General features: G+C 52.2%; 1 protein-coding gene across 3 annotated transcripts in view; it reads left to right on the top strand.

The window, feature by feature from the left end:
- Nucleotides 1-5,438, top strand: part of SDK2 (sidekick cell adhesion molecule 2) — a 257,675-nt gene extending 252,237 nt beyond the window's left edge. For all 3 annotated transcript variants that reach the window (XM_058284650.2, XM_058284651.2, XM_058284649.2), the window contains one exon: nt 1,116-5,438. In XM_058284650.2, coding sequence (XP_058140633.1) covers nt 1,116-1,469 — 354 coding nt within the window. In that variant the 3' untranslated portion in view covers nt 1,470-5,438. The remainder of the gene's footprint in view (nt 1-1,115) is intronic.
- The last annotated feature ends 11,034 nt before the right edge of the window (nt 5,439-16,472 follow it).

Genomic DNA, 16,472 nt, shown 5'->3' with positions numbered 1-16,472 from the left:
TTCCTTGGGCAAAGCCCTCGCCCCTCTGCACTTGTTTGCTTCTCTGTAAACTGGGAGTGATGGTAGTAGCTGCCACCCCGAGATGGGAGACTTGAATACAGTAATGCAAGGAAGCACTTCGCCCTTCCGGCAGAGTGCGGGCCTCTCCCTTACCGGTCACACGCAGCGGCGCGGATCTTTTTCTTGAGGGTCTGAGTGTTATCGAGCACCTTGGGTTCTGAGAACCAGTCGCACATCATTTTTCCCATTGCGCGGATTCCTAGGGCAAGGTCAGCTCTCCAACGTCTTGACCTGGATCAGCTCACTGGGGTCCCTGGATTTCCTCGCTGCACTTTTTTGCTTATGTTTTGTTTGAGCGGGTGGATTTAGTTTACTGTCCCCCCAAGCATGCATTAGCTGGGCAGGGCTTGAGGGGGCTCGGGTGGGGTCTTCTGTGCTGCGTTTTGCTGCGCGTTAACACTTCACTAAAATCAGACTGCATCTCTTCCAGAGAGTTCTAAGGGCGTTCCCATCTGTTGTTTTATTAGTTCTCAAAACATTCCCGGGAGCTGGTGGATGGGGAAGGGGGGTGGGGGAAACAGTATTTTTAGCTCCACACTTCAGATCCAAACTCTATTTTACATGACACCCAGATCGACTCTTGCTGAATTTCCCAATAGCTAGCTGAAGCCTGTGCGAAAGTCTCAAACAAAAATTTTTAAGCAATTTAATATATGATATTTCTTAAAAAAAGCTTTAAAGCCATCATCCTGTGAAAATTGAGCACTTTCGTTGGCTTTTTCACGTGCTTATTGTATACTCAGTTTGGCTCTTATCTTTGATCTTGGGTCACACGTGGATGGGCACCAGGTTGTGTTTTCTTTTTTTTTCAGTGTGCTGAGCCAGTGGCTTAGCCCTTGGTCACACAGAGAGTCAGGGCGGAGGCTAGAGCTCAGGTCTTGTGGCTCCGGCCGGCCGTGTCCACCCCTGGGCCCGGCCGTTCTAGCCACCTGGGGGCCAGGATTTTATTTAACCCTCTCGGCTCTGCAGGAAGCAGAGGCGGGAGCCCAGGCGCCCAGCCACGGATTCACGCCGGAGCCCACGGCCACTGACACCCTGCTTCTCTGTCCTGCCAGGGAAGCGACAGCGAGTACGAGGTCGACCCAAGCCACCAGAAGGCCCACTCGTTTGTCAACCACTACATCAGCGACCCCACCTATTACAACTCGTGGCGGCGGCAGCAGAAGGGGATCTCGAGGGCCCAGGCGTACAGCTACGCGGAGAGCGACTCGGGCGAGCCCGACCACGCCGCCGTCGCCAATAGCAACAGCATGCAGCAGGGCAGCCTCTTCCGGCCCAAGGCCAGTCGGACTCCAACGCCCCAGAACCCCCCGAACCCCCCCAGTCAGCAGAGCGCCCTCTACCGTCCCCCCAGCAGCCTGGCCCCGGGCTCCCGGGCCCCTATAGCAGGATTCTCATCATTCGTCTGACATGGCGAGAGGAAAAAGAAACAAGCAGGCAGCGCCTCTTCCACCCTCCCCCCAACTCCGCCTGCCAGAAAACAAAAACACCGAGAAACCAAGTCAACTTTCCACCTCCCGGGTTTATTTTTCCAGAGATTGCAGGGCCAGCAAAGCCAGGGTTGAGAAGGAGGGAGAAGAAAAATGGGAGATGTGCGTGGCCAGCCGTTAGCCTGCTTCGAGATTGCAGGGTTCGCTGCTTCCTTTTCCTCGGGAGAGGAACGGCTGATCCGATGCTGCGGTGAACGGCGCGGGTCGGGCCTCCGTGGAGAGGGAAGGAGTGGAGACGATGGTTTGGGCATGGCTGAGGGAGGAAGACGCTTCCAGAAGTCCACCCAGCTGCCCCTCTCCAACAGGTGTGCTGGAGCCCTGGGTCCACAGCCGGCGGCTCCTCTGCAGATGGCCATCTCCAGGGCCAAAGCCCACCTCCTAGGCCAACCGTCCCCAAGCCCGCCCTCTCCCCGGGCTTTTCAACCCCCTGCCCACCTCTCCCGAGGTTTTCACTCAACTTCTCCCGCAAGCATTTGATTTATTTAGAAAGAGGGGGGAAATCAAGGGTGAGAATTTGCTTAGCTAGCTCCTTGTTCCTAACATACTTGCACATTGTGAAACCAAGGGCGAGGGTCCCTGGGGTGGGGGAGAGGATCCCCACAACTGGACCCCGCTGTCGCCCTTCTTGGCTTTGCTTTCCTGGGTGCAGAGGTGGAGAGCTGAGGGCTGGAGAGCAGAGGCGCCAGGCAGCCGGCCCTGGGGCAGCACGACGAGTACTTAGTCCTGGGGGGCAGCGCAGGGAGTCAGGAACAGAAGAATGAAGCTTTGAGTTTTCTCTTCCTTCCACCTCTGGCATCTGCCCCATCCTTAGCAGAGGAGGGAAATGGGAAGTGCTAGAAGTCCAGCTTGCTGGGGGTGGGAGCTAAGCAGCGGGGAGGGGGCACCATCTGGGCACATACATCACTGTCCCCTGGATAGATGCCTTCCTCTGAACACACACACACACACACACACACACACACACACACGGTCTCATATGCACATGCAAAGTAAAGGGTCTAAGGATCATCTCCAAGAGAAATCCTTTTGAGTTCTCCTAGCCAAACAGTGTACCCACGCTGTCAGTCCTCAAGCCTCTGTGTCTAAAACACCCCCTGCCTCCTAAGTGCAGGGACAGAAGAGCCCAGAGGGGTGCCTCAGACCCCTGGTCCAGACCCCAGCACCCTGAGTTAGCCCCGTCTGCCCAACACCAGTTTACAAAGAGGTTCCAGAGTCTTCCAGGCTGGTCTCAGCAGGGCCAGCCAAGAGGGGCAGGTCAGATGGGACCAAGGGACCAAGAATAGCTGACATGCAGGGAAGCTTTGACATGCACACAATCTGCTCCCAGGAATGTTCTTTAAAAAGCCACTTCTGGTGACCTGGATCTTCCCATCGGCAAGGAGAGGGAGGAGCCTTTCTGTCTAACTCCAGTGCCCCACGGCTCACTCCCGCCACCTGGGCATGGCTGCCCTTTGCCGAGGCCTGATGCCCCACTCTAGGGGGCGAGGAGTAGCGTTAGGGGAGGCCCGGATGGGGTATTTGGGCAACCGGCTCTCTGAGCTTCCTAGGGCTGCCGTGACAAAGTATCACAGCTGGGTGGCTTTAAACAACCAAAATTTATCATCTCCCAGTCCTGGAGACCAGAAGTCTGAAATCCAGGTGTTGGCAGGGCTGCCCCCATCCTGTAGGCTCCAAGGGAGAATCCTTGCCTGCTTCTGGGGGCCGCAGCTCCCCTTGGCTTGTGGCCGCATCACTCCTGTCTCCATCCCGGTCACGCGAGCAGCTTCCCGCCTCTTAGAAGGCCGCCAGTCGTGTTGGCTTTAGGGCCCGCGCTAATCTGGTTGGCCTCATCTTAACTTGATTCCAAATAAGGTCACATCCACAGGTTCTGGGTGGACATGGATTTGGGGGGAACAGTGTTTGGCCCAATGTTACATGAGCAAGGGCCCATACCCCTTCCTCACACACCCCAAACCAGCAACTGTGCTAATGCCGGCTGGGGATGGAGGGCAGGGACCAAGGGCCCCCTGGGCGTGGCCTCCTGCAGACTCACCCGCGGTCCCCGGGGAGTGAATGGAGAGCTGTTGGGAGACGCTGGCCCAGCCCCAGCGTCCCAACTGCGCTTTCTCCTCTAAGGGGGGCTTGGAAGGGAAAGCCCAGCCTTTCCCCCAAAGGAGGACACAGGGCTGAGGTTTCTGCTCCTCCAGGACGTGACAGCGCTCTGGACCTCGCGGGCTTGCCGGGCACAGCCGTGGAGCCAGCGCGGAGCCCCTGCGCCTGCCCCCACCAGCTTCTGGCCTCTCCGTAGCGCATCTGCAGCTGCCAAGACTTAATCATGCTGCTGCTTTTTCTTTTCTTTCCTTTCACCTCATCCTTTTCCCATTTAACCATTTAAGGAAGTTCCCAGTTTGCGTTAGGGAAGGATTTTTAACCCAGCCCAGAGTGGGATTTTTTTTGAGGTGGGGGGGGCGGGTACAAAAATTTTCTTTACGTGTGAGTGCATTGCACATGAGACCAATATTCTTTTTTTTTTAAATGAATCATCTGATGCACTAAGATATTCACCCCACACACATGCTCATTCACAGCTGTGGTGAGACACGTGTGTGCCCGTGGGCTCCCACCCATGCACACCCGTGCTCGCACAGATATGCACAGAACACACTTCCAGATGTGTGTCAGAAAAGAGGCCTTGGCAACCTGCAGCTCCCTCGGGTGACTTTGGCGTGGTCTTTCCTGAGAGGCGCAGGTGGCCTGAGTCCCTCCTTGGGGCCCGGCCCAGGTCATCGTCTGTGGGGTGAGGACATTGAGCAGACAGAGCCCTTAGAAGAGCCCGAGGACTCGGCCCCCTCCGACAGGCTGCCTCCACGGCCCTTTCCGCATCTGGGAGCCCGGGCTCCAGCTGCAGAAGTCCAGCTTTGCCCAGAGGCCACCTCTTTGCCCTTGGATCCACATCTAGAGGGGCAGTGAGGCTCCCGCCTCCCCGCCCAGACACCTAGTCTCCTTACAAGGAGGTGGTGGCACTGCCCAGGGGCGACGGGGAGCGTCTCTGACCTCTGATGCCCCTGCCCACGGGACCCCACCCAATGCAGGTTTGCCCAAGGACACTCGCTTAGCCGCTCTGGCTCTGCCTGGCGGCACCCTAAGGAAATCGCCATCCTGCCTGGGACTGTGGGAGAATCCCTTCCTGGGTGCGGCCCCAGGAGCCCCGGCTTGGGGGACAGGGCCACTCTCCCCTCCTGGCCAGCATCAGCTCCGCCTCCAGACTGCCAAGATGAACCAAAAAGACGCCCTGGGTTCCAAGAGCATCTTCCTCCTAGGGCCCCCGGGAGATTGCCACCCCCCTCCCCACCCCGACACTGCCAAAATTCAGAGAAAGTGAGGACACGGCGGCTGCCCCGCCCCGCGCACGCTGCCTCGAGGCCTTCTGTCGCTGCCCACGCCTGCCCGGGCGGCGCTTCTAAAGGTGCCAGAGCCTCGCCGTAGAGCCGCTCTGGGCGGGGGCCTCCCTCGCCTTCCCAGAGTGCACCCACCCCCTCCCTGAGCACGGGGGCTCCCTGGGGACCACCCCCCCTTCTCTTTGTTTTCATAAGAATAACCAAAAGTGTTTAAACGTGGTACCTTTCTTTACTCGTATAGATTCCAAAAAACAAAAACCAACACAAAATCTTTATTTTTTGATTTAAAAGATAACTATGAAAAAACGAAGGGGAGAGTATTCCTTATGGCAGGTGTCTATCTGTAAGAAAAAAAATATATATATATATCTATATGTCACATAGCTTGTTAGCAGGTTTATTTTTTAAATGAAAGGTAAGAAAGAGATTGATTTGAAATATATACCATGAGAAGTCCCATGTCCTGTCCAACTGTCAGTATTTTATAAATAAACTTTTTTTTTGGAGTTTCGAAGCGACCTTCATTCTTCTCTTCTTCCCTGTGCGTGGGGTTGTCTGGCCCTGCCCTGCGCATGCAGGACTGTCCTGCAGCCCCACGCTCATTTTTTGCCACACTGCACCTTTGCAGAGAGGGCCAAGGTCATGAGTGGGCGGGCGTCTGTGCTGCAGCTCCAAGAGAAACGCTATTTGATCCATTTCACACTCTAAGGGTAAGAGCCTCTCAGACGCATTATGCCAAATGAGAGGCAAAATGACAATGACTAACAATGAGGAGGAGGAGGAAAGCTCACTTGCATGGCTTTCTCTCTGGGCCGGGCACTGTTCTAATCAGCTTCCATTTATTAACTCCCGGATCCCGGTGACGACCCTAGGAGGGAACCTGTGACGGCGCAGTTCAGTGATTTGTCCTCGGAAGAGAGGTAGGATTTGAACTCAAGCCGTCTGGCTCTAGAGACGTATGCCACTGCCTCTGATAGTTCAAGGCAAGATCCTTGCCCATTTTTTATTTTCGTCTCTATGAAGCTAGTACCCCAGGCCCCCCTGATCTCGATGCAGTAGGAACTGCTGTGCTGTTTGGTGAGTCCACCCCAGCTCATCCACCCACAATTACGGTTGGGACTTGGATTTCTGAACACCCCAGTGTGGCATTATACTCACATTTATGTTACCTAAATTAAGTCCTATGGACTCCAGTAAGAGAGAGTGGAAGAGAAATCATCTTAATAGTGCATAGAGTTCCACTCAATGAGTGCTCTTGTCTGACATGGTCCACATGATTGTAACATGAACACCAGACACAAAGAGGCTCCCTCCACTAACCAAAACAGGCAATTAAAGCAGGGAGTTTAAAAATTAAAAAATAGTACATGCATACCTTAAACACTTGGTTTTCCCTTGAAAAAACACAAATGTCTATTCATTCCCCAGTCTGTTGATGTTGGGCCATAGGAAAAATGTTTTGTGAGAATGGGCCCAATGTATGGAGCCCTTTGTGGTCCTTCTGGCATAAACCACGTTTGTAATGCATCACCAGTTTCTGTTTCTTGAAAGTAAAGCTAGAATGCAAAAAAAAATCATAGGTTGATCTAAGGCAGAATCACATTTTATTATTTTCCCCAAATATTTTACAGTTGTCTTGTCCTTGACTAATTCAACACATTTTTATTATTGCAACTTTCCTCTATCTAAGCATTCCTTTTCCAAAAGATTCATTTAATTTTCATAGAGATAACTATTCTCTTTCTGCACTCTTCTTTTATCCACTTACATCATGTTTAATTAAATTATATAATTACTATAAAAAGTACAACTGCATACACAAGTTTTGGAACAGTGATAATTGATGCTTTGTAAACGTGCAACTCAATTTGATAGCAGCAGGAGTGCATGCTAGAAAGTAGCCTTCTAACCTTCAGCATTCAGGGTGCTAGGGCATCTGAAGATTGTGCAGAGGGAATATAGGGCATTGTTGTTAAGTGGAGGAAGTCACTTGTATATATTACAATACAAACCATGTATACTGTACTTTATGGCTGATATTCAAGGTGAGTCAGGGATTTTCTAGGTTATCTGTATATAGTTTTCTCTTTCACATGATTTAGAACCCAATCCCAGATTAGAAGAAACTCTACTCGAAGCCACTTGCAAACTATGAGATTTAAAATGCCTCTTGGTTTTCTCACAAAAAACGACTGATCCTTGATTTATCACCAATCAGACTGTTGTAAAGACCAAACAAAACGATAGGATTTGAAAGAAAGGGCTTTGGCCAACCTCACGCCCGCACAAACAGAAAAGCATTTCTGTTCTAGCCCTGGGGGACTCCTCACCGTGTGTCCCGGGGGCCGCTTGGCTTAATGCCATTCCCCATTTCATTTCTAATCCCAGCCTGGCCCCTCCTTAACCGCAGCTGTCTCCCACTCCCCTACCAGTCAAATACACTAGAAAGAAAAAGCAATGCCTACAACCAAAGATAATGAGGAAGGTAAATCTGCGAAGAAGGAGAAGGGAGGAGAATGGTGCTTTCCAATGCCAAGGAGACTCGGTGTGAGATTAACATACTGGTTTGGGCTGTACTGGCATTTCTTCTTTCCTCAGAGAAGAGGTGATCTCACCTGAAAAAGCTCCAGGAGTTCTCAGAACTCAGCGGAGTTTCTCTTCTGAAAGCTCCCAAGTTCCTAAATGGAAAAAGCACTTTGGATAGCAGGGCTAATCAGAAAAGAGCTCAGGGTTGGCAGACTTGGTTGCTGCCAATTCCAGTTTGCACTTGAACTTGAATTCAACCTCTACCAGCCTCCACTATCCCTTCTGTAGAATGGAAGAGTCCTCTGCCTTCTCCAACATCAGACTTATGGAGCAGAGCTCAGGGAGAGGCACCCTCCAGAAGGGTCCTCCCCATACCCACACCCGGTTTCTCTGTCCTGGACACCCGGGCAGGCCAGGCCCAGGACCTCCAGAGCTGTGCTTTGATGTCTACTGACCATGACTGTCAAGACTTTGGTATGAGGCTTCCCTGGAGGTGAGGTGGCTACTATTTCTCTTGTCAACATCCTTGCTTCCTGGCAGGAAGGAGGTACTGGAGCAGCTGGCTCCGGAGGTTCCCGGCTATGGAAAGAGATTCTGTTAAGGTGCAGTGTAAGAAGGGGAAATAAGTTCTGGGTGGGTGTGAGCAGTAAGCTCCAGACTGATCATGCCGATGTGGCTCCAAGAGTCAGCTTTCTCTGTCAGACTCAATATGTGCTGCTCTCACCCCCTGCCCCAAGGCACCCAACACCTATCACAAACATTCTAGTTGAATGCAAGCCCTAGAAGACTCAAAACAAATCCAGGAAATGTTTACCATTTCCCACTTAGGGACGAGTTGGGCTGTTATAAAGCCAATAGCTGAGGAGCACCACAGGAAATAAAACAAATGGAAACAACCAGATAGCACTTGGTTAGTTTTTCTCCCATGGTTGACCATTCAAGTCCACTAAGCTCTTTGGGTTTGGGTTCTACGAATACTTAGTCCAAGCTTTAGCCAAGATCTGGGTTACTTAAGAGAGCACAGGGGAACAAAGACCAAAGAATATCACCAATGCCACTTTCCAGAGGGATGAGAATGCAGTTATAGCCATGGCTGATATCTTCTCTTAGAAGCTGGTTGTGTGGATGTGACCCAACCTCGTGGAACCTGTCTCTGAAATGAACAGAGGGGGTCCGGCTCATGGGTCCTCATTTAATGCTCAGCTCAGGTGGGTGGGTTGCAGGGAGCCGGGGTGAGGCAGCCACGGGGGGGCTGAGTTGGCTGCATCTGCCAGTCAGCAGAGAGTCACTCCAACTGCTGCAGCAAGATGAGTTTGAACGGGTTCTTTGGTTTGGGATCTGCTCAACAGTTTCTTGTGGCGCCCAAATAAAGTGGCTGATGAAGAGAGTCACCATATGGCCTGTTTTACACCTATTTTCCTGGTATAGTCATTAATAATTGTTTCCGTTTCTAGGCTGCTCAAAGCAAACACCATGAAATGGTTTGGCTTCAACAATGGGAATTTATTCACATATGGTTTTGAGACCAAGAAAATGTTCAAATCAAGGCATCATCAAGACGATGCTTTCTTTCCAAAGACTGATATTCTGGGACTGGCTACTGGTAATCCTGGCTCCTCTGTCACATGACAAAGGCTTATGGCAGCAAACACTGCCCTCTCCCTTCTCTTCCAGGTTTCGTGGATTTCCATTTCTCACTTCCATGCCTTTTTCTCTCTGTGTCTGAATTTCATTTTCTTATAAAGGACTTCAGTAAGAGGATTAAGACCCGACCTGAATGAGCAGGTCCCACCCTAACTGAAGCAGCCTCATCAAAAGGTCCTACTTACCAGGGGTTTACCCCCAAAGGAATGGAGTGGATTTAAGAACATGTTTTTCTGGTGGTACATACAGCTTCAAAACACCACAATAAGTGTTCTCCTTCACTTTGATCAACAACTTACTTATATGGTCCACCTACTGATGAGTAATACCTGACAGCCTGGGTAGCCTGCTGGTCCAATGTCAAGCCCTTCCTACAGGAGGGCCCTGAGCTTGCCAGGTGGAAGTTCTGGAAAACAATAGGGGACCATCTCCAGGAGAGGTAAAAGCTGTGACTTGGGGGGTGATGTGGAACGACCCGTGAGTGGGATTTCTTCTTGCACTGATTCTCCTGCTCAGCACTGCCTTGGCCGGATGGGACACTCTGACCCCAAATGCAGAGGTAGGCTGGTCCCTCCTCCTGCTTTCTCAAACCCTGTGTCCTGACCCTAGGGGACTCTGCTGTCCCCAGGCCAGTTCTCCCTGACTAGACTTTTCTGAGGGGGTGGTTCTTGTTAATAGAATTGCCCTAAGAACAGGTAACATGTCCTTCTCTTGGCTCTCCCTTACCCCCTTCTCCATTCCCACTCCCCAATGCTGTTTGTGACATTTGGTAGAAACTTGAGGGAAATCCTTGCTGGGCAGCCTGTGTTCGGGCATCTTATTGACCACAGAGCTGATACAGCAGAAAACACAAGACTTCGACACAGGAAACCTGGGTTCATGTTAGGATTACCAGGTAAAACACAGCATAAAATTCACCCCAAATTCTCCGTGGGACATATTGATAGAAAGGCATTATTTGTTATTTTTGTCTGAAATTCACCTCTATTTTTGTTTGCTGAGTCTGGCCACCCAGTTCAAGTCCCAATTCTCCACCAGCTATGTGGGCTTGCACAAATCTCTCTGACCCTCAGTTTCCTTCTCTAGATAATGGGATGCTGATAACCACTCTGTCTCCCATGCAGAGAAGTGTGTGGGAATTAGAAGGGAGATTATGGGTGAATGCAATTCGTAAACCATGCAGTGCCCTACACATGTAGGAGATCATTGCTGTTGTTCGTGGATAAAATGACACTTATGTGGGATCATCCGAGATCTTCTGGCTTTAGGCACAATTCCACTCCCTGTCCACGTGATGTTCTCCCCGGCCTCAAGGCTCCTCCTGGCTGGAAAACGTGTCAATAGTAAACTTGTAAGTCTTAAACACTCAGGGGCTTTGGGGAAAGAGGCTAGACCAGCCCTTCAGAGTATATCAGTCAAGTTGGAAACAGATGGCAGTCAAATTAGGACCATTTGAGGAGAGTTTCTGGGAAAAAGGCCATTCATCAAGCTGTGGGGAAGCTACAGGAGTCATGCTCATTCTGGAGCTGCCCCAGGCCTGAAGCAGTTAATAGAGGAAGAGGTAACTGGAACCAACAGAGAAGGCTGGGTGGAAAGAGAGATGCCCAAACAAGAACAGGAAGGGAGCTGGGCAATCAACATCTCCCAGCCTTCCTCCCCTTCTGCTCTCCAATCTCCAGCTCCTGACGGACCTAAAACCAGCCAAGGCAAACCAGGGGAAGCCAGAGGGCTTTGGGCCTGGGGTGCAGTCCACACGGGGCAGCCTCCCCCCAGGACTCAGGTCAAGGTGGGGGGCAGACTGGAGGGGCAAATGGGAGCCAGCTGGCCCTCAGGGTGCTTGCCTCTGCTCCCTGAGATGGAAGCCCCATGGAAAGTTCCCCTCTTACGCCCAAGGCAGATGATATGTGCTTCTCTGATGCTCTGTTCTCAACATCCACAACAAGTGAGATCAGACTGGAAGAGGCTTGCTAGGCGCACTCACTGGGATCAAGTGAGATTTTCTGGGGTGCTGTAGAATGTAGATTTTCTATATGCTATAGAAAGTCCAGTAGGACTTTCTGTTGCCTGCAACTGCACCAGCTAAAGTGCATGAAACAACAGTTGTATTTGTTGAGCAGGTAGACATGGCACTAAAAGCCCTGTGTGCATCTCAGTTCATCCTGCAGCAGCCCTGGAATGTAGGAATTCCATCTCCCCATTTAACAGATAGCGACACTAGGATTCAAACCCAGGCCTGCTTGGCTTCACCACGTCACCTCTTCTAACCCCTAAGCATCCCGCAGGGTTCAGACGCTGTTCCACGTGGAGGAGGCAAGCTGGGTCCTTAAGGAAGCCTCCAAAACCCGCAACCAGGCAGGAAACATTGTCTCAAGACAGCAGTGTCCCCAGAGGTCGGCAAGCTTTTTCCATAAAGGGACAGATGATAGTAACTATTTCAGGCTCTCGGGCCACAGAAGTCTCTGCTGCAGCACAAAGGCAGGCACTGGCAGTTCTTAGGCCAACATGGGTGGCTGGGTCCCGAGCAAACCTTATTTTATGAATGCCCAAATTCTAATTTATAACATTTTCACATGTAACAAAATATCATTTGATTTTGATTTTTCCCCAACCATTTGAAAATGAAAAAGCCATTCTAGGCTCACGGGCCATCCAAAAACAGGCAGCGGTCTGGAGCTTGCCGAGCCCTGGTCTAGGGTGGCTTCTGGTCAAGTCCACGTGTGCTCGAAGCTCTGCGGGTGCAGGTGTGACTCCCCGGATCAGGTAGGCGAGGCTCTGGAATAGGACCCTCTCCAGGAGCTCCCAATGGGGCTCTCTTATCTCCGGGGGTGTAGGTTCACTCAGCTCCAAGAGGATGGCAGGGGTCCAGCAGCAGGCGCCTCCCGGGACGCGGCCTCCCTGCCGTCACACCCCCCCAGCTCCTTCCCCCACCTTCTTGGATTTCTGTAGAAAAGCCCAGCCAGCCCTGAGCTAAATTGGCAACTGTGGGATGCTTGTTTTCCTGTTTCTCCCTAGCCTCCATCCCCCTTTGTAAATTGTTTCCACCCCTCACTAGAAACCAGACAAGTCTTTCCCTGAGGTCAGGAAGAGCCCTGCGACCACCAGGCTGCGCAGTCTGCCTCACGGACGCTGCGGACCGGAAATCTGGGGCCTCTCTTGGGAGTGGACATCTCTGGTTCAGCCGGGGGGTGCAGGAGAACACCGGGTGCGCTGAGGACTGGGGAGTGAGGGCGGTGCAGCCAGCCCTTTTTGGGGTGAAGGCAGGACCTACTGGCCGGTTGTGGGCAGGGTGCCTGGGCCGGGCAGGCTGTCCTGGTGCTGGGACTGGGTGGCCCGCGCCACCCTGCGAATGAGAGGGAGAAGGCAGTTTCCACACCCCTAAATCTGGAATAGAACCGAACGGTACAGTGACCCTATAGAGGAAAAACCAGCCAGCAAGGACACATGTAAACAATAACACAGCACACACTTAACCAGGACGCTTGTCTAAGCGCTTTGCCTGAATTAACTCTTTTTGTTTTAAAAGGCAGAAGCTGAGTCCCGGGGGGTCAGGTAACTGCCCCTGGGGGGACAGCCTGTCTTCCCGGCTGAGGCTGAGACCTGCCTCCGCGCCTTCGGGGGAGCCAAGCCAGGCCCCAGCCCGTGGCTCCCAGGCCTGGCCTTTCTCGTCATCTGTCTCTTCTGCGGGGAAAATTACTGCTCAGAGTTTGAGGCCCCTGGGATGACATGGACACGTTTTTGGCAATGCTAGCCTTTTTTACTTGAGTGGCACTTGTAGAGATGTGGCCCCAAAGCAGGGAAGATCTGGGAAGGCTCCACAAGACGCAGATGCCTGGGAAGGCTGGGAGGCGAGGGAGGCCACTTCACAAGTGGCCCCCGTTGTCATTTCTTGGGGAAAAGCCCTGGGGGAGGAGCAGAAGGAGGCGGCAGCTGGCGAGGCCCGGGGAGGGGGGTATGGCCACGTCTGCCTGCGGTTTCCAGCTGGCTCCCCGCCCCCACCCGGTCCTCCTCTCCGTAAGCAGCCGGTTGCCTGTGCATGTCCAGCCTCGTCCTCCTGCCCGGACCAGCCCTGCAGGCGCCGGGGCGGTGAATCAGAGGCCGGGCTCCAGGCTCCAGTCATGACAATGATGATTTCACCAAATGGGGGGCTCCTGGGGTTCTGCCCCTGGGAGCTGCCTCTGCATGGCTGGACCAGAGGTAGAACCCCACAAGGGTCCAGAGGTCAGGCAGCAAGGACATAAGTGAGAGAAATGGGCCAAGCATAAGGGCAGTGATGAGATGGCTGTGACCCTGGCCCCAGAAGAGGTGAGTTCCAGGAGGAGGTAACCATGTGCTCAACAGAGGTGCCCGCTGCATCCTCGAAGGGCTGCAGGGCGGCTCTCACACTGCCACGGGGAAATGAAGACTCAGGGTTCTCAGGTTCTTCTGAATTGTCAAGACCCAGAAATCCAAATTTTATATAAATTCCCCTAAAGCTTAAATATTAGCCATAAAAAAATTACATATTTTAAACATCGTTGTGGCAGATTGACTCTTCCAAGAATGGCTGCAACAGTAAGTCCCTTCTCACGAGTTCTTGGGACAATGTGTCTTTGGCACTTCTCCCATCAAGAGGTGGGGTTTGTGACAACAGCAGGAGTGATGCTGTGTGACTTCAAGGCTGGGTCTTAACAGGTGATGTGGCTTCCACCTAGCTCTTTTGGGGTGCTGGGTGCCGGCACTCAGCTGCCATCTTGTGAGGAAGCCCAAGTGGTCCCATATGGAGAATCCACACCACACGTAGGTGTCCAGCCCACACCTGGCTGAGAGCCGGGGTGACAGCCGGCCTCAACCACCCCTCGTGCCAGCAAAGCCAGGGACCCTCTGGTCCTTCGAGTCACCCTAGTCTGTGAGTCTTCCCAGCTGATACCCCTTATATCAAGTAATGGAAACAAGCCATTCTCTCAATGTTCTGCCTGAATTCCTGTCCCACAGAATCCAGGAACATAAGATGATTGTTTTATGCCACTATGTTTGGAAGGAGCTTGTTTTGCAGTAATAGTCATGGGAACGACTGTGTAGCCCAAGCACTATATCTTCAAGCTGAACATGATCCACAGGTCACCAATTTGTCACCTTTAGATAAGACCAGCGAGCCTGCCTGTGGGCCCTGCAAGGCTAAAAAGCTGCCCAAGTTAGCCCACACCTTCTCCACAACCTCTGGGGACAAGGGGTGGCAGTGGTGGCCTGAACAGGTGGGAAGGGGAGGGATGAGCTGGGGTGCAAGGACAAGATGATGCAAGTGAGGGGAATGGGGTGTGTGCAAAAGGTCACCCTTAATGAGCAGAGGCTGCTTCAAGAGCCCAGGTGATGAGACACTGCTCAAGGACACGAGGTCCATGAAGAGCCGGACAGGTCCTGCAGCCCCATTGGTCGAGGGTCTCATAGGACTTTTTGGAGATCAAGTGAGTTAATGCATGGAAGAAACTATAACATTGATGTGGAGACCGTGGCCAAGGTAGTTGCTGAGGGGAGGGAGAGGGAAGTAGAGATGAGATGTGAGGGCATTTTCGAGACTTGGAATTGTCCTGAATGATATTGCAGGGACAGATGCTGGACATTATATATCCTGCCATAACCCACTGAATGGACTGGGGGAGGGTGTGGACTACAACGTAAACTATAATCCAAGAGGTGCAGCAGCGCTCCAGAATGTCTTCACCAAGTGCGATGAATGTGCCACAGTGATGAGGGAGGTTGTTGATATGGGAGGAGTGGGGGGTTGGGGGGGATGGGGGAACCTCTTATATTTTTTAATGTAACATTTTTTTATGATCTATGTATCTTTTAAAAAGAGACAATTTAATAAAAGAATATATTTTTAAAAGTGAGTTAATGCCCTGTGTCACATCACACTGGGCCAGAGGATGCTGCGTGATGCATCCTCGAACAGTGACCCTCATTCAAGGGAACTGGCACCAATCCAGGGCTCGCGGGTGGCAGTGGTAGTCTAGGGGTTGTCAGACAACATCCTGAAGCCTTAGGGCCCTGCATGCATCTCCCAAGGACTGCACTGAGACAGGCAAAGCATGGGCTCAGGGCCCCTCACCCCACTTCCAGTCCAGCAGGGCCACCTTGCTCTCTTTTAAATGTTGTAGTTCTGAGTACTAGTTCACTTAGGAGAAGGATTCCACTGCTTACAAAAAATAAAATATTTGAAAACCCCTAGCCTAGTGGACCAAGTTGTGAGAGTTCAAGTCTTGGCCCAGGTTCTGCTAGTAACTGGCTGTGTGACCTTCAAGTCACTTCGCCTGTCTGTATTTTATTTTCTGTTCTGTAAAGTGAGTAGAGTGGGGACTAACATTGCATCCTTCTCCCTAAAGTGGCCAAACTACTTGCTCCGAGAGGAGGGTGGGTTCTCTTCTGCAATCTTCTGGGTAATCAGTTTACTAAAGATTCAGTGCAAGGCCCTGAGTGCCCCCCAGCCCAGCTCCCCCTCCCTGCCGCCTGTGACAGCCTTGGACAAGCACAGGTGTGCTTTGCTGGGGACTCAATGGGCACTGCCCCGCCTGGCCCTCACTTGCTGCTCAGAAACTCGACTGGCCTGGGCCTGGGGCCTAAGCCTGGACAATCCACTTTCTAACACCTGCTCCCCCTTCCTAGCTCACCGGACAGGTCTTTGGCCTTGACCTACAACTGTTTATGGAGAGCAATGGGCTTGTGGAGGTGACAGAGGGCTTGGGGACAGGAGAAAGCTAGCATCCTGCAGGATCAAGCCATCAAGCCCGGAAGTGGAAATTATCCTTGACATCAGACTTGGGTAAGTTATTGTTATGACTCAAAGCCTTCCCAGGAGCAGAAGAACAAACACACACACCCCAAAACCACACTCAGGAAAAGGAAAACTCTGAAGAAAAAACAAACGCTAGAGGCATGATGATGATGAGCCTTGACAATCCGACACAGCCCATCAGCGTGTCTTCCCACACCTCTTCCTCCCCTCCCCACAACAAGAAAGGAATCAGAGAGCCCCGCTCTTCTCCATTCTTGCTCCTTCCTTGCAGCAACTGGCTCAAGAGGCAGACTCCCCGGCCTGCGTTTGGAGCAGGTTTGTCAAACCCGGAGGGCAGTCTGGATGTGTCCTAAAGCCCCTTTCCTCCAGAGGGGCCTCCTTTCCAAAGCCCCAGGAGCCTGCCAGGCTCAGACAGACGTACAGACATCAGAAAAACCACCAGAGGGCCTGGGATCTTGGGGGCTCAGTGCAAAGGAAGGGAAGGAGGGGTGAGAGCTCCCGCCCAAAAGTTACAGGCACAGAGTCTCCTGATTTGCAGGGGCTGCTCCTTTAAGCCCTTGGAACATCTGGGCCGTGTGTCACATCACATTGGGATGGACAGAATGC

The sequence above is a fragment of the Dasypus novemcinctus genome, chromosome 21 (genome assembly GCF_030445035.2).
Source record: "Dasypus novemcinctus isolate mDasNov1 chromosome 21, mDasNov1.1.hap2, whole genome shotgun sequence".
NCBI classification, from domain to species: domain Eukaryota; kingdom Metazoa; phylum Chordata; class Mammalia; order Cingulata; family Dasypodidae; genus Dasypus; species Dasypus novemcinctus.
This window is presented reverse-complemented; position numbering and strand designations above follow the sequence as displayed.